At 42.5% G+C, this 18015-nt stretch overlaps 1 protein-coding gene across 15 annotated transcripts in view; it reads right to left on the bottom strand.

The window, feature by feature from the left end:
* Positions 1-16428, bottom strand: part of LOC131592568 (nuclear receptor subfamily 2 group C member 1-like) — a 45876-nt gene extending 29448 nt beyond the window's left edge. For 2 of the 15 annotated variants that reach the window (XM_058864128.1, XM_058864139.1), the window contains exons 1-3: positions 16312-16427; positions 5794-5850; positions 2716-2791 (exon numbers count right to left, since the gene is read on the bottom strand). In XM_058864128.1, the coding sequence (XP_058720111.1) occupies positions 2716-2769 (54 nt within the window). In that variant the 5' untranslated portion in view covers positions 2770-2791; positions 5794-5850; positions 16312-16427. Of the gene's footprint in view, positions 1-2490; positions 2618-2715; positions 2792-5793; positions 5851-14609; positions 14722-15638; positions 16027-16311 lie in introns of those variants that run through there. The other 13 variants (XM_058864134.1, XM_058864140.1, XM_058864135.1 and 10 more) reach the window with 12 other exon arrangements.
* Positions 16429-18015: the final 1587 nt, after the last annotated feature.

Below are 18015 nucleotides of genomic sequence, written 5' to 3'. Positions count from 1 at the left end.
CCTTAAAATGTCATGATCCACATTCTGTGTAAGGTAAAACTGCTTTTTAGCCCCACAAAATATAAGCTTGACACTTCTACATTTGTGCAGAATTCAAGTTTTTTTTTACTGCAGTTAATATTGGTAAGAGTAACTGCAAAATTTGTTATAAATTGTGCTTTTTATGTGTGTGACAGATTGTTTCAACAACTATGTATCTTTCCCCTGTTACAGTAAACTTGGCAGGATTGTGGAAATGAACCACCATATACTTAGTATACCCAGCCACAGATTAAAGAAAGAAGAATGCTGCAAGCTCTCGGCAGGTAGCTTCCCTACATGAATCAAGAAATATGGTCTTGATGGAGAAACAGGAATTATCTCGCACTGAGCAAGAGATGACTGATGGCAGAATCTGAGCAATGACAATCACTGCACAATGCCCCATATAGACAGGGTTATATTTTACTTCAGTGTTTTGCTTTCATGCAAAAAGTCATAAATTAACAAAAGCATGTTTGTGAACACCATTGTAAAACTGTTGTCACAATTTTGTGATTTAAAATGCTTCATGAACAACAATTATAATAAAAAAATAAAAATCTATGTACAAAACACTTCTGACCATTATTTCAATGAGATACAGAAGCATTTCCATTCTCCTCAATATTGAAACACCATTTCCTTTCAGTTTCTTCTCTCGTAAGTTTTTTTTTGTAAATTTAATTAAAACCACTTCAACATTCAAGAGAATTATAAATGCTAGCAAAAATACTGCTGAAGTTCTCTAGATCTTAAACTATGATTTTTCAGTGCTTACAGTGATTAGGAATGCCACCAAGCAATTACAGACTGTAGGTAGGCAGGAATATAAGTTATTGCATGGAGGCCCCTGTGAGACTGCTTTCCTTGCTGATTCCACCTTTCAGGCAGCACATTCATGCATGGCATGCACCTCTGACAATAATTTTGGCTTAAGGAGTCCCAGCTGTCACTGCCCTCAGGGATGCCTTTCAGTCCTTCCAACCATGCACCTGGCTGGGCCGCACCTTGTACGAAATAAGGACATTGATCACAACCAACACAGAGACGACCTTCATCCACTATGCTGTAATTAAATTTTTTCCTTAGTTTTGTCCACCAGATGATGACACACAGAGCTTACATGAGCAAGACTAGCATTGCATGAGATGAAGCGGTTAAGTGAGGACTGGGGAACGGTTAAGCTGCACTGCTGCCAAATATGGTGTGCCCATCTCAGACATGGTAAAACCCTGCTAAAGGACAAATCCTTATCTACACTGCTGACAAAACAATAGCCATGGAAACTGTAGAACAGTGATTTCACCACAAACAGGAACAGCTACAGCTCTCTGCAGCACTGCACTCTGCACTTTCACTCCGCTTTCCCCCCTGCCTTCCTTTGGCTACCAGCCATCTTTGTGCTGGCTCTGGTAGTCATTGGAGCCTTCTCAGACCCTACTCTATGCTAACCCAGCAGAAAACCTTCCACCTGTTATTAGCTTGCTGTTGGTGGGGAAATTATTAAGGAAAGAAACAGAAAAAGGACCCTGTCTCTCCCATCATACTAAGTCACCTCAGTATCTCCTGGAATCACATCATGAAATTGAGAAACAACCCCCACAGAGGCTAAACACCATCATCACACCATCCTGAGTGGAACATACACTTCAGCTAGCTTTGACTAGCCTTGTACTGTAAAAAATAAACAAATTTAAATGGGAAATACAGCCCTATTTAGACCTCAACAAAGAATTATAGGCCCAGAACAAAACTGCATTAAACATAAGTTCTCACAATGAAGAAGACAAGTAATAAAAAGAAAACACCATCCCATAAACCCATTTATGTCCTTTTGAGATAGTCTTAGCAACACTCAGATGCTATGAAAATAAAAGCTGTGAGAATTTATTCAGAGTAGAATTAACCATCCCACTCCCCACTACAACCTTTCCATCTGAAATCAAGGCTGAGAAGAAATAAAATTACTTGTGAAGTCTATATCTAAACAAGAATCCAGGAGTGGATATTTCAAGCTAAAAAAATAACATTTATCTAAGATAAATAAATTACTGCCTCTATCTAATTTAAAGTGGTGCTAATTTTAAATAGTCTATGCTATACTGACACTATCTAGATAACTATGTATACTCATCCACACTCTCAAACTGTGCATCTCTGGCAGTTCTCTGGCTGCAGTACACAGATTCTACACACAGGTCACAGAGAACCAAAACTAGAAATCTGCAGAAACAGGAGCTCAGTCTTTCTTTTGACAAATAGGAAGCACATATTCACATGAAAGTGAAGAACATGGCAAAACTTTACTAGTGAAAATAAAAATGACAAATGAAGTAATAGCATAGTTGTAAAGTAATAGCTGTGTCCTGATTTTTTTAACTAAAGTTGAGTAAAGCAATTACACAACGAGATGGCTCTCTGAAAAACACTCCAGGCTCAAGACAGCAAGCTGAAAAGCTAGTGACTTACTGGAAACACTGCTAGATTGTTCTTTATTTCTGTGGGGCAAATTTTGGCAAAAAAGGCTATGCAGGTAACTTCAAAATGGACACAGTAGGTTCTTCTGTCTTCTGAGGGAAGTGTCCAGAAGCCTTGCCTGTACCAAAAATTTTCTCTTGTGATTTTGGTTTTTATATATCAGTCTGTGCATTTTACTATTCAATTTCTCTTAAATAGGACTCAAAATTTATGTACCTCTCCCATTTGCTGTTCAAAAATTTGATGGGCCAGTTCCTCTATGGTTGCCATGATCTTTAATCACCAGAATTTCCTGTCAAAGAAAGGAAAGAAGATGCTTAACATCTGTAGTTTCGAAAGTAAGAATATCCTGGGGAAAATATAGTTCACGTAAGTGTGTTCACAATTTTATGAAGATGACATCCCTGCAGAATTTAAAGTTTGACTATACTATGAAAATAAATAATTTACTATTTTAAAACTTTGTATTGTTTTATTCAAATAACTCATACAGACACTTCCTATTTTTCCTCTTCTGCTTTTCCAACAAGCAACACTATAGTAAAATCACTGTGAGAACAGAAGCCTATTACTGACCATGGTATCAGCAGGTACATATTTAATGTCTTAAAAAACTGGAATACAGTCAGTTTTGTTAATGCAAATCAAGAGGGGCAAATCTAACTTCTTCTGAATTCATATAGTCATATAATATATGACTATATGGATTATATGAATTCATATATTCATATAATATTTTTTAGTATTAACAGGAGTGCTTGAAGGTCAATTTTGTAACTAACAGGAGGCAGTACTTGGGACACAGAGAGTAAGTGTTTAAAAAAAAAGATGTTGTTTCATTATCAATACTATAGCTACAGCCTGAGCCCAAATCCTCATAAGAATTTTGTGCAGTTTAACGGACACTGCTACATTAATGCGCTATAAGGGATTCAGATGCATGCCTCGTTTATTTGGCAAGGCATATATTATATTACTGATATACAAATATTCACTAGTTATTCAGTACTTAAAAGGAACATTCACAAATTATAAAGTACTGTATAAACAATTTTACTGACAAAAGTGAATTAAAAACACTGCAATACCTACTTCTTGTATGAACAACAACAGTACTCTTTATTACACTAATATTGGATTTCATTCTTCGACTTTTCTGGAACTCCTAGGAATTACCTCTTCCTCAGTGAATCTCAAAACCTCCTCAATGAGGCATGCAAATAAAAAATTTAACACACTTTTAACTCAAATTTAACTCAAGCTAATTCTGCTCTTAAAATTGGAAAGACAAATCTTTTTTGACTAGAGCAAGAATTGCAAGCCTTGGAGGTGCGCCCAGTGGTATACTAAAGCCTAATTAATGTGTGAAAGGGAAAATACAGAAATATTTGGGCACTGCATACCATTATTAATCACTCACTGGCATGCTGCATTAATAGTTAAATTAGGACAAAATATAAAAGGCATGTATGTAGAGATGTGATACTGCAGCTTAGGCTGAAAAGCATTATCTCCTAGGAAGATCTAGGTGTCAGCATCCTTGCAGGAGCACTCTATTAGCCCACTTCTGCATCCAATGAGCTACACCACAATCACTATTCAAGGAGCACTTGGAATTTTCAAGGCAGGCAATGTGTCTTATCAGGGTTTTCTTCTTTTAAATAAAATACTAGCAACAAAATATTGTACTGTTTACATGGAGAGTGCCAAAAATGCATGCTACTTCATTACAAGTCAACAAAAAAAACCCCACTTTGAGGTATTAATTTGCACCAGATAGTCAGTTCTCCTAAATCAGATGTGACTGCCCTCACAGTCAAGATGTATTAGTAAAACAATATTAGCTTGGAAACTGAAAGTGATTTAAACTGACATGTTTCACCTTGGAGTAAAGCAGTGAAGGAACACATATGTATTCAACTATGATACACCAGTCGCAGGGAGTCCTTATGGCTCTCAGGCATAAATCCCAAGCAGTGAATTTTTGTAACTTATCTAAAAGAGACTCCTTTAAACTACACTTGCATGAACACAGAACATCAAGTACACAAACAAGACTGAACTCTTATGATGAAGAGGAACCCGGAGAAAAGGTTGAACCTCTCCTACCTCTTCATGCTGTCTGGAACAAGCACAAGGAGATTCAACTTATGGATGCATAACCAGCTGTCAAAGCTACACAAATCATCTGAGTTTGAGCATGTGAGGCAAGCACACAATGGAAAAGGAATGTACTCACTATTATTGACAAGAACTTACATATTAATCACAGGGTGTTTTAGATTTTGACACTTGCACTTTCAATTTGCGTAAACATTCAGAAGTAGGTTCTTTTGTGTGTTGTTACTTTATTTAACTCAGTGATCCCTAAACTGAAAGGCACTAACAAAACTAGTATTTGTAACACCAGTACCCTGTACTAAAATATCTTAATTGAATCACCTCCAATAAACTATGCAACTTTGCTCTGAAGAGCATGTATAACAGTGAAAAAATTCACCTTTGATATTTCACGTATAAACTTTAGGCAGCATTTCATGTTGCAGATCAACTACAGATACGGAGAACTGAAACAGGTGTTCCTATCTCATTTTTCATATTTAGTTTCTAATTTCATCTCCTCATGTGCTGGCATACACATAATGCTTGAGAAGTCAGTTCAAGCAAGTGAACTGTCAGAAACTTCTTCTTTACTTGCAGAGACAAGGAAATTTCAAAAGCAGTTTGAACAGAATTTACAGCTCACCCCCAGGAAGGAGGTCCTGCTTGCCCTGAACAAGCTGCAGTGGTCTTGACCACACAGGAAAATTCAACTCACTAAAAGTAAAGAAAACTCAGCTGGCAGAAATGCAGCAAACATCACCTAGGTAAGCACACTCAACTGATTTCTTTTGCAGTCAGATTCATTCTGTTGCATATGAAAGAAAGGGAGAACATGTTGTTGTAAGTCAAGAGAGGAAGGAAAAGAAGATTTGAGGAGACAAACCTCCATTCCATTATTATTGCTGGGAAGTTGATAATTCAGTTTAACTGCACCATGAAACGGTACCCACTGCTTTGGGCCCAGCCAGGTGCCTGATGCAGCTCACTCTGGAGCCAGACAAGCTCACAGCCACTTGAGCAAAGAAGGTTACCTCTCTGAGGAGCAGCCAACTGGCAAGCTATGCATCTTGCTCTGGGGACAGAGGAGCAGGACATGTCAAGAAAAGCTGTCTACAAATTCTCACCTACCTTTGGGACAGCTGTAAAAGGTTTTGTGGTTCATATTTTTATTAGAGTAAAAAGGTCTCTTACCTAGAGTATCTGTGTTAGACTTCATATCAGGTATGCTTTATCATTCTTTAGACATTCCTGCAAGGAATTAAGGAGAAAAAAAAACACTTCAGCAGTTTTTATTCTATTATGTAAATTTTAAAATTTAGCACATTTTTCATGTTTTTGAAAGCTTCTTCTCCTGAACTACTACAGCCAACATTCTCAGTGGCTGAATTGTTTCACATGAAATGATATATATATTCTAAATTCAAAGCCACCTGGAACTGAGAAATCTTCCCTGAACACCTTATAACCTTCATTTCCCAGCAAAGACAATTACTTGGGGGATGAAGGAAAGGCCACAGATGTTGTCTACCCAGAGTTTAGCAAAGCCTCTGACACCATCTCCCCCATCATTCTCCTGGACAAATTGGCAGCTCATGGCTTGAAGAGGAGTGCTGCTCCCTGGGTAGAAAACCAGCCACCTGGCTAGGCCCAGAATGGTGGCAAATGGGACTACATCCAGTTGGTGGCTGGGCACCAGTGGTGTTCCCCAGGGCTCAGTACTGGGAGCAGCCCTGTCTAATATCTTTATCCACGATCTGGATGAGGGGATGGAGGGCACCCTCGCTAGAGTTTGCAGATGATGCTAAGTTGGGCAGGAGTGCTGACCTGCTGGAAGGTAGGAAGGCTCTGGCAGAGGGATCTGCACAGGCTGGAACAATGGGCTGAGGCCTAGGGGTGCTGGTCAACAGCAGCTCAACAGCAGCTGGTCAACACAAGCCAGTGTGTGCCCAGGTGGCCAAGAAAGCCAGTGGCATCCTGGCCTGGAACAGCAACAGTGTGGCCAGCAGGAGCACGGCAAGGATCGTCCCTCTGTACTCAGCACTGGTGAGGCTACACCTCAAATGCCACGTCCAGTTCTGGGCCCCTCACTGCAAGAAAGGCACTGAGCTGCTGGGGGCAGAGAAGTCCAGAGAAGGACAATGGAGCTGGGGAAAGGTCAGGGGCGTAAGTCAGTGGATGAGCAGCTGAGGAAGGTGTGGGTGATCAGCCTGGAGAAAAGGAGGCACAGCAGAAAATTATTGCTCTCTACAAGCACCTGAAAGGAGTTGTAGCAGGGGAGGTTTAGATTAGATACTAGAAAAAACTTCTTCACTGAAAGGGTAGTCAGGCGTTGGCATAGACTGCCCAGGGAAGTGGTGGAATTGCCATCCCTGGAAGTGTTCATAATGCATGGGTGTAGCACCAAGCTTAGAGGCAACCATGGGGGTGATGGGCTAACAGCTGGACTCAATCTCTTTACAATCTTAATGATTGTAAGTATCATCAGTCTGAATTTTGATCTTCAATAACAAGAAGTGATCTTCAAGGTGTTCTCATCTAACATAAATCTTCTTGATTTCAGAAATGTTCTTCTCCATGCTTGTCAAAACCATGCCATGCACATTCAAAGGACACACAAGCCCATATATGAGAAATGTTTATTCCAAGTACAGGAAAGAAGTAAATGGAGTCTATTAATTGACCGGTTTTTCCTTAGAATACTCTCTTCTCTTTTCAAAATGAATGAGACAAATGACAATAAACCAAACTTTATTCAGATGCTTAAGACTGCTAATCACATTTTTAATTTCACATTTCATCTTCTAGGATCTGCTTTATGATGTCCAACAGTTAAAAAAACTGTAATATTAGTTATATGATGACTACAAGAGAGAAAGGAGAGACAAGGCTCTTGCCAACATACAAGCATTCTGTTGTTTACAAACACTGCCTAAATAGTTTTTACCTCATTTATATCTCACTTTGAATACTCTTGCAAAAATTATTTTCAACTGCTGCTGTTTCAAAGAGCAAGCCTACAGCCACTTATAACAAGTACTGTCTGACTGCTGTACTGGTTTCCCTTTTCCACATCAGACTAAAATCCTTGCCTTTACTTTTACCACAAAATTTCTGAAAAATTAAGTGGTAAGAAGAGCTTTGTCCCACAGCCATTTAGCCAATGACACTGTCACAATTTAAGCTCTCACTTCCTTCTACAGCTTTCTGCAGATCTACCATTAAGATCTGACACACTGCAAAACTACAGAAAAACCAATATTTCTAAAATTTTCCTTTAAAAAGATGTGTTGCTGACAACTATGTCAAATTAACAACATTAAGACTGTCAATATGATTAGACTGCTGCCTCTGCAAATGTACAACACATTCTAGCTTGGCAGCCTTGTATTCCCTTAGTCTGTGATGATCCTTTTGCCTATTTTCTTATTTCTGGGAACAGGGGAAAATCTCCTTCTCAGAAGATACAAAGCACAGAAACGTTTTGCTTTTGTTGCTCTAGGTACAGAGTGACACAAATGTCAGCATCTGTATTTACACTGATTAGACCTGCTTTACAAGGATAATCACTGAACTTGTTTTCAAATTTATTCCTTGAGTGTTTCACAGCATTATTTGCCATGTAATTAAATAAAAAATGAAGCTATTTCAAAAACATTTGAAAAAATAATAAACAGAATTGTAAATCCATCCCTTTTCCTTACAAAAGATCAATCCCACCCATCCACTAGAAGCAGCATTTAAAAGCAGGCATTTTGACAGAAGGCAAGCATTAGACTTCCTCTTAAATGCACTAAAATGCACTTATTGCTCTTCTGTTCCACCTTCACACTCAAAATGCTACCAAAATCTTTTTGGCTGTAAGTTACATACTGTTAGTCTATGTCCCTAGTAAATGAATTAGTCAGCCTTCTTGACAAGACTCAGAATTATTTTTAAATGCATTACTATCGTCAGTATAAACTGGCTGGTGGTGAATCTGGCATCACAAGTTCAATGGCGTTCCACTGCTACTTTAGATAAGCACTCTGTAGGCTGCCATAGCAGTGGAAAACTTTCCCTAGTTTGCGCCAATTAAACCCCTCCTCTCTACTTCTTCCTCAGCTTTTATGTGCCAGAGTTTTCTCAATGTTTTAGTCAAAACAACTTATGAAATACTTTTTAAAGTATTTCAGGCTTACTTCAACTCAAATGGGTCAGGAAACAGTCCCATGAGAGCAGACAGCAATTTTGAAGGTTGGTAGTCAGAAGCACTAACCTCTCCACTAGTACAGTTGAGTTATACCCAGAAGACATCACAGTTTAACTTACCCTTCTCCAGGGATAAAAGTTATACAACTTTAATTGTCCTAGTAGGAGGTTCCTATTAATAGTATTTTTAAATATCATACCAGGGTAGTCTAAGGACTTTAAAAGTAGTTGCAGGAAGTATATTTCTTTATGTTTCAATGCTTAATTTGATATGACATCTCTCATTTTATTATATTAGACTGTTGGTATAGCTGCTCCACTATCAAGTGCCTTGATTCTGATGTAATGTCCTTGAAATGAGTAAGAACAAACCACATCAGCATGAAGACTGTCAACTTTACTTTTTGTTCTTTTATCAGTGTGCTGGTTTTGGCTGGGGGAAAGTTAATTTTCTTCACAGTAGCGGATATGGGGCTGTGTTTTGAATTTGTCATGAACACAGGGCTGATAACACAGAGATGTTTTTATTTCTGAGCAGTGCTTGCACACAGCCAAGACCTTTTCTGCTTTTTGTGCTGCCACACCGGTGAGGAAGCTGGAAGCACATGGGAGGTGGGTGGCAGATACAGCCAGGACAGAAAGGTATATTCTGCACCATATGACATCATGCTCAGTATATAAAAATGGAAACAGGAAGAAGGAGATGGGAGTGATGGCATTCATCTTCCCAAGGAACCATTACACAGGATTGGGCTCTGCCATCACATCAGATATTCAGCCAGCAACCTGCCCTAGAGATGGCTGAACACCAGCTTATCAACTGGATACAGTGAATTATTCCTTGTTTCAATTTGCTTGTCTGTGTGGCTTTTGCTTTCCCTCCTGAACTGTCTTTATCTCAACCCACGAGTTTTCCAACTTTTACCCTTCCGATTCTCACCCCAGTCCCACTGGTGGGGGAGTGAGCAAGTGGCTACCTTGGGTTAAACCATGACACACAATAAAGACAAACACAGGAAGGTCAACATGACCTTTTAAGAAAGCTCAAAAAGTTAATATAATAGAAAACTAACTGCAAAAGAAGAGGAAACAATCTCTCTGTAGTCACACTGCTTCAGTACTGAAAGATTTCAACACACCTCAATGTCAACTAAGGATTTTAGCTCAGGTCATCACATTGGGCTTACAGGTATTCTGTACCTCAAAATGGAAAATAGTCCTCACTTCCATTATCAAACTAATCATATACTAATTAAGAATTCAGCATAGTTTGTGCCGAAGTTGTTTAATAAACTCCTACACATGAAATAGAATGCACTTAATGATCCCTCTGTGATTAAACATGCCTGAGTTAGTGCTTAAATAAGTTAAGGAACCCCCCAAGATTTCTTTATACTTGAGAGCAGTTTTCTGCAATGCTTTATAGATAATAAATTAAGCCAAGGAATTCAAACATTTGTGAAACAAATGATGTTACTGTGTTCTGTGCTTCATACAGGAAAAGCTCAATGAACATGGCAAGCTAAATGAGCTATTCTTGGATTATTGTTCTATAAACCACACTGTTCAAGAGGGTAGAACAGCTGGCAGATTTAAAGGAGTAAGATTATCAATGAACTGAGGAATATTTATGTAACCCTTGACACCCAGTTAGATACTGTTTTTTAAATTCGCATGAGATCAAGATTTAGATAGTGCATATCTAAGAGACAAGTAACAACATGAAACTGAAGCAGCTGGATCTGCAGGCAAGCAAAGGAAAATGAGATGCTTGCAAAAGCATAAGAGAGTAATTAAAAGGCACAGAGCAATACAGAAAGAGATGCATTTGTAGGCATGCCTGTGCAATTAATTTAGAATCAGTGCTCTCACTATCCTTTCTTGTAATCAAGTGCTACAATGGAAGGAAACAGGAGAAAATAATCACTAGGATAAATTTTCAGGTGACTAACAAATCATTTTTACAGTTTGGGTCACCAAAAGGATAGTCCCACTTTTAGGCCTTGGCTTTTGCTTCTTTTATCATGGTATCTCTAGAACCTGCCCCACCAGCTACATGTGAGCTGACTTAGTTCACCAGTCCCATAACCAACCGGGAAAAGAAGGAGGAAAGGCAAGGAGGCTGTCTGCAAGTGTAGTCTACTCACATGAGCACTGGCTACATGCCAGAGCTAGACAACAAGACAGCCACTTAATCACATCAACCTGCCCTGTGTACTATCAGCCATAACCTGCATCTCCACCTGAAGCCTGCAAAAGGACATGAGAAAAAAACCCCAAACTGATTCCCTGCACTAGAGCTGAAGCCACACCAGGAACCAGGACCCAGGACCAGGAAGCTCATCTGACTGAAGACTTCTCCATTCACTGGGTTAGGTTCAGCCAGGTCCATTTCAGCAGGCACAGAAAGATCACCCTGCACAGGGAGGACAAACCTTTCTTTCTGAACACCTGGAGACAGTACCTCCTCTATGGTACAATCACAGTATTTCATAAGAGGTAGCCCCACTGCTGGCTTTGTTCCCCTCTGCATTTGCCTTCATGGCTGTATACCTGTAAACTCATCTTCTGACTTTATTCACCCTGCACCTAACAGTTGTTACACAGAATACAGGAAAAGCAAGTGGAAGCAGAATCAAGAACATTTATTTTTGGAAAAAAGCCCACAATGTTACACCAGCTTATCTGTAATGCCAAATTGTCCATTCAGGTGTTATGCAAGATGACCATTTGGAGTATTCACTCAACTACAGCCACAGACGAGGCTGCTGATGCATGAAGGTACTCTACAGAAATCAGCAAACCTTTTCAACTACCAACAGTCGTACTACCAATAAGACAACCCATACAAACTTGCACATCTGCATATCCATGGAAGCTTCCTTCAGACAAAAAGGAAAAACAAAACAAAAAACCCAAAGAAACAAAACCCCCATACAACAAAACTGAGTTCCTCACACATCCTTCCAGTAAATCACTGTTGGCATTGTTCCATGTAAAATATTCTGGGGGATGAACTGATCAAGAGCAGCCCTGCCAAGGACTTGAGAGTTCTCCTGGATGAAAGGCTGGACACAGCAAGGTGGATTGGCAACCCAGAAAGCCAAACATGTCCTGGGCTGCATCCAAAGCAGCGTGGGCAGCAGGGCCAGGGAGGGGATTCTGCCCCTCTGCTCTGCTGAGACCCCACCTGCAGGGCTGCATCAGCTCTGGGGTCCCAGAACAGGAAGGACATGGAGCTGCTGGAGAGAGTCCAGAGAAGGGACACCAAGATGATCAGAGGGATGGAGCACCTCTCCTGTGAAGAAAGGCTGAGTGAATTAGGATTGCTCAACCTGAAGAAGAGAAGGCTTAGAGTGACCTAACTGCAGCCTTCCAGTATCTGAAGGGAGCCCACAAGATGGAGAGGGACTTTTTAATTAAAGAACATGTAGTGACAAGACAAAGGGGAATGGCTTCCAACTGAAAAAGAGCAGGTATAGATTAGATATTAAGAAATTCTTTACTGTGAGGGTGGTGAGGCCCTAGAACAGGTTGCCCAGAGAATCAATGGATGCTCCATCCCTGGAAACATTCAAGGCCCGGTTTTATCGGGCTCTGAGCAAAATAATGTAGAGCGTGGCATCCCTGCCCACGGCAGGCAGTTAGAACTAGATGATCTTTATGCTTCCTTCCAACCCAAGTCATTTTGTGATTCTCTGGTTTTTTCCTTTGTTATCAACTACACAGGATTAGGTTTTGTTAAAAGGGTGTGGGTTTGTGAAATTTTTTTTCTTGGGTTTGGGATTTTCTTAATTCCTATAAACATGTTAAAAGCACGCTGAAAAAATCTTCATATTAAGTCAAATTAAGAGTCATGCTGACACACTGTCCTGCTAATACTTCAAAGGAAACACATTACTACACTAAATGGGGTAGTTCTCACACCACGAAGTTACTGCTAAACTATAAACAGCAACCTCAACATATTTGGAATGAAATAACCTTTTATGAGAGCTAATATGACAATAGCAGAGGGTTTGGCTTTAGTTTTTTAGTGGTTTATATTTTTCAAGTTTCCACTTTGACTTCCGACAAAGGCATTCAAATACTGAGCTTAGTCCAGCCTGGCTTACTACCAAGTTGAACAAAAGTAATTTAGGCTAAACAAATGTAAGCAGCCTTTTAGAGAAGGCCTGGCAAAGTCAACAAAATCCATCTAAATACTGATACGGAAAGGCAGGTCTTAGACCATGATTTTCAGGAAGGAATGTATTTCCTTACAAAATCTGCAGCACTGCATCATCAGATACATGGGGCTCAGATAGCACAAGTCATCTTCCAGTCTCAGAGAGCTGGAATTTTAAAGAGTTTGGTTTTACGAAAAATAAATCCTTTGCTGATTTAAGATTTTGGCAAGTAATGCAGTAATCTCTGGAATTAAAAACTGATGACTGAAGGGTAAAAATATGGACAGGTCTGCATACACAAGAGTAAGAATTTAATTAACTGTACCTTCACAGTTTTATCCACAAAATTCTACTGATATAATTCTGTTTTGTGGCAGGTTACTTTATCCCAGTAAGGTACAGGCACAAGTTTAAAGTGCTAAAAGCAGCCAGAAACACCACTGAGGGGGAAGGAATAAAAAAAAAATTAAAAACTTTGCCAGAAAGTAACCCAGGTACAGCTTAGTTTCCCCTGATGGTCACTGTTGGTGGCACACTGCAGCCTGTGTGTGACAAAAAGCAGAGAGCTGTGCCAGGCAGAGCCTGCGGGGTAACCTCCCCAGCAGGTTACTGCTTCCTCACAGAGGATGTCCAACCCACCACAGGCCTCAGGGCTCCCTGATCTCCATCAGCCAAAATAACTGAGGCTAGCAAAGGTTACTATTAGAAGTGCTTAAGCCAGGATGGCTGCTGAAGCAGGACAGACACACACCCTGTACCAGCTGCAGCACTTGGCAGCTGAGAGCCGCACTTCATCCACTAGCAGAACAAACACGGACAAGTTAAGATGTGACACCGCTCTAGTTCTTACATACAATTAAAACTCCTTATTTAAGCAAGAGGTACTGCTTTTGTTTTTGGGTTTTTTAACCCAAACATTAGAAGCAAATTACTTTCTTTAGGGAGAATGCTTTCCTTCACAAACTCCAGGGTAAGTTCAGCAAATTCACTAGCTGCACAAACTTTAATTACATAATACATTAAGCACATGATAAATTAAAGCAAAAATGGAGTATAAGCATAGGGCACAAACTAATCTTACTATTGTAAATATGAAGTTTCACATTATGGATCAAAACCAGTTTTCACTGGACTACCACATTAGCTATAAGCATTCTGTAGCTGTATTTCACAGGTGAGCTATTTAGCTGCATGCTACAGTATCAGTGGGGTTTTGTTTGGTTTTGGTTCCCTGCACACCTGCCTCCTCCCCCTGACCTTTAATAACAATACAATCATGAAACGATGTTGAAAGGTACTTCTGGAGGTCATCTGGGTCAACTCTCTTTCCCCTAAAACCATGTCAGCTTCAGAGTTCCACATGTTGCTTAGGGCTTTCTCTTCACAGGCTAAGAACCTTAAACTGAAAAATTAAGGCAGACTTTAATAAAAGCACCAAAACCATTAAAACCCCAAACAAAAAAACCCCAACCAACCCTATTCCACAATATAACCTAGGATATGACTATTTTCTTAAAGATACCAGAACTCCATTGAAACTTGTTCCCTTCAAGAGTATGTTTTGCAAGAAAACACAACCAGTAAGAAAACCAGAAATATAAGAAATAATTCTTAATAAGAATTGAGGAGAAAAGTTAAAGCTGATTTAACTTATCTACTGTCAGCTTCTTTCTGTAATCTTGATTTGTTGTTGCAGAATGCAGCAGACTTAGCAAGAGGTGTCCAGCCATTCAGAGCAGTGCACAGGAAGTGCAGAAGCAGCTGAGAACTGCACACTCCTCCGGGTGATCTCAGTTACCTTCCTTGTATGTGCACACATACAGCTGACCACCATCACATGAAAATACTTAGTCCTGTGATAAGAGAGGTTCAGCAATATCTCTGGAGAAAGAGCTACAGAGAGCAGCAGGCAAACATTTCACACACCTTAAGACTTCACTCAAACAAGTGCCCCTCAATAAAGTTGAACAGCAAGGACCAAGCCGTGGGCTAAATGCTGTATTGGACATTTCATGTCACAACCACCACCCATGGACTAAAGGGGGTGAGGAAAATATTCACGGAATTATTTTCAGAAAAATAGCTTTCAGAAAAAGCCACACAAAATTACAAAGAGTCACCAGATGAACACTGTCTGAACTGGCACAGAAATGGTGATGTTTTCCCACCAGATACTTCTACTTGCATAACTCTGATTGCAAAACCAGGAAGCTGTCCTACAGAAAACTGTTTGAATTTTTTTCCCATCTTATTTTCCATTACATGGATGCAGCTCTTCCTGCTACACCACTTCGCAAGTCCACTCTGCTGACATTAGTAGCTTCAAATCAGAGATTTCACGTAAGCATGAATGCCTGATTTTTCAAGAATCATGTTCACACACTCGTCTTTCAGTAAAATCAGTATCAAGACCTTTTTTCCCTCTTCTGTTGTATAAGTTCACTTGTACAACACACAGCATCTCACCTATTCCCTCCACAACCTGCAGATGTAAGCGCATCCTGGGGCATGCGGCCGTGCTTTTTACATCCACAGCAATATATGGCAACAAAGGAAAAATAAAGACTCCACAAACTCCGCAGCTCAGAATAAATGCCCCACCCAACCAGACAAAATAAGGAACAGCGACACGGTCATCTGACCCAATAAAAATAATACCGGGTGTTGCTCAGGACATACCGCCTTAACCCAAATAAACCCAGATAGCCGCCAGGGATATACAAGAGGAGCGAACCGGCGGGGCGATGCCGTCGGCAGGCAGAGAGTGCCTGGGGGGTTCGGGGAAGCGCACGGCCACCCCCCGGGAACGCTGACGCGCAGGGCTCGGGAGGGGGAAAGGGAGATGCACCGAGGCCAAGCTATAGCGCAACGCCGGGGCTCCTCCGGCCCCAGCCGGCCCCGCCGCCCCGGCTCGCTGCCCTCACATCTCCCCCGCCCGAGGGTTCACCGGGCGGCGCGGAGCCAGCGCCGTGCCCGCCCCCGCCGCGGCGCTCCGCACAAAATGGCTGCGCGGGGCCGGGGCCCAGCATGAGGGGGCATCGCCCATCGCCGCCTCCGCCCGCAGCTCCGCTGCCCGGCTCCCGCGGGAAGCGGCGGCCTGCGCCGCCCGGATGCGGAGCGGCGGGACACGCAAGCGGTTCCTGTAGGTGAAAGGTCGGGGGGCGCGGGGCCGCCCGGGGCCGGGCCGGGCCCCGGGGCGGGGCGGGCGCGCTCCGCTCCACGTTCCGCAGCGGTGGCGGCCGGGAGCCGCGCGGGCCCGCACCGTTACAGCGCGGCCGCCCCCGCTGCTCCTGCCGCCGGGCCGCGCCCGCTGCGGGGGGCGTCCCTCGGCTGTTGGGGGTCTCGCTCTCACCTGGCGGGCCCGGTGCCCGGTCCGGCGGGTTTCTTTAGCGGCGGCGCGGCTCCGGCTCCCGGGGGTCAGAGTTCGCGACCCCGCCTCCGCCGCCGCTCGGCCCCGCCCCGCCGCGGGCTCTGCGCCTGCGCCAGCGCTCGAGACTCGCGCCCGGGCGCGCGGCGGTGAGGGCGGGGCCCTGGGCGGCGCTCGGTAACGGGACCGGACCGGGCCGGGCCCGCAGCCTGCGGGCAGGGGCGTGGGACCAGGGCCGTCGCGGTTGGAACAGACCTTTAAGATCGGCCAGTGCAACCGTGCAGGCAGCACTGCTGCCACTGTAACACCTAAACCACACCACCCGATCAGGCGCCTCTTAAAACACCTCCAGGCAATAGTGACTCCGACTTCCCTGGGCATCCTGTTCTGGTGCCCGACCATCCTAAAAAAAAGATTTTTTCCTGATCTGGAAATCTCTCCTGGTACCGCTTAAAGGCACTTCTTTAGTTCTCTCGCTGCAGACACAGCAGAAGAGACCAGTCCCTCACCTCACTACACCCTTCTTACAGGTAGCTGTGAGAGCCGTGAGGGCCCCCCTAAGCCTCCTCTTCCTGAGATTAAACAAACCCAGCTCCATCGGGCCTTCCTCGTAAAGCATGTTTTCGAGACCCTTCCGGAGCCTTGTTCACTTTCTCTGGATGCTCCTTATTAGAGTGAGGGTTCCAAAATGGAACACAATTCCCGAGTGTTCTGCCCATCGAGTGGAGGGCACAAGTCTCCAAACCCCCACAGCAGTTCCCTGCAGAGAAATGGGACAGAGCGGAGCTGAACATTACAGGTGCACAACACAGCATTTGGGCTTCGGGGAGCTCGGTGCGCTCTCCCGGTTGAGGCAGGTCCATAGGCAAGACTGGCAGGCTGGGTTTGAAACATGCAATGTGAGGGAAGCACACACAGTGCCTCGCACAGTCACTGTAGCAGTTCAACCAGCTAAGTCTGAAAGAGCTGCGCTTCGCCTGCATGGCAAAAGCAAGTTCTGTCCTTAAATCTCGACAGTGCTCTTGGGAAGGCAATGGCCTGGCTGCCAGTGAGTGCCTGTTCCTGCAAGCGTAGTGCCACGAGAACAACTTGCTGCTGCTCTGGCTCTGCCTCAACATCCGTTTGGACCAAAGTAGTGTTAGCTACTTCCTTAGTTTATGCTAATTATTTAAATTACCTGAATTGTAAGAGTTTTATACTTTAAATACAGCCTTTCCCTTCTTCTTCTTTCATCTGTTCAATGAAGATGGTGTAGCTGTGGTCAGAGATCAGCAGCAACTTCAAGATCATTTAGGTCACTGGGGCCGTATGTGCAATTTCATGATCTGGAAATCATTTAGACCATTTTATGCAATTTCTACTGAATCAGATGACATAAGCATCAACATCTGAAGAGCAGTGTTAGGAAAAAACCCTAAAGAATACAAGTAACTTTATGTGTTAACATTAAAGAAATTATGCACGCTCTTGTCTTGTCAATTCCTTTACTCTCTTCTCGCTGCCAGTCCCACAGCTGCACCTGTATCTATCAACCCTAGCTCAGGATCACCAGGTCAATCAGTACTTGGAAACATTGTATTTTGCTCTTTGATCAAAGACCTTCCCAAAAACAGAATGCAAATTAACTCAGTGAAGAATTTTGAAGTCAGAAAAATTAACTTGCTAAGCAATTCCTTTAAGTGTCAAGCG

Source organism: Poecile atricapillus, chromosome Z, assembly GCF_030490865.1.
Source record: "Poecile atricapillus isolate bPoeAtr1 chromosome Z, bPoeAtr1.hap1, whole genome shotgun sequence".
NCBI classification, from domain to species: Eukaryota; Metazoa; Chordata; class Aves; order Passeriformes; family Paridae; genus Poecile; species Poecile atricapillus.
This window is presented reverse-complemented; position numbering and strand designations above follow the sequence as displayed.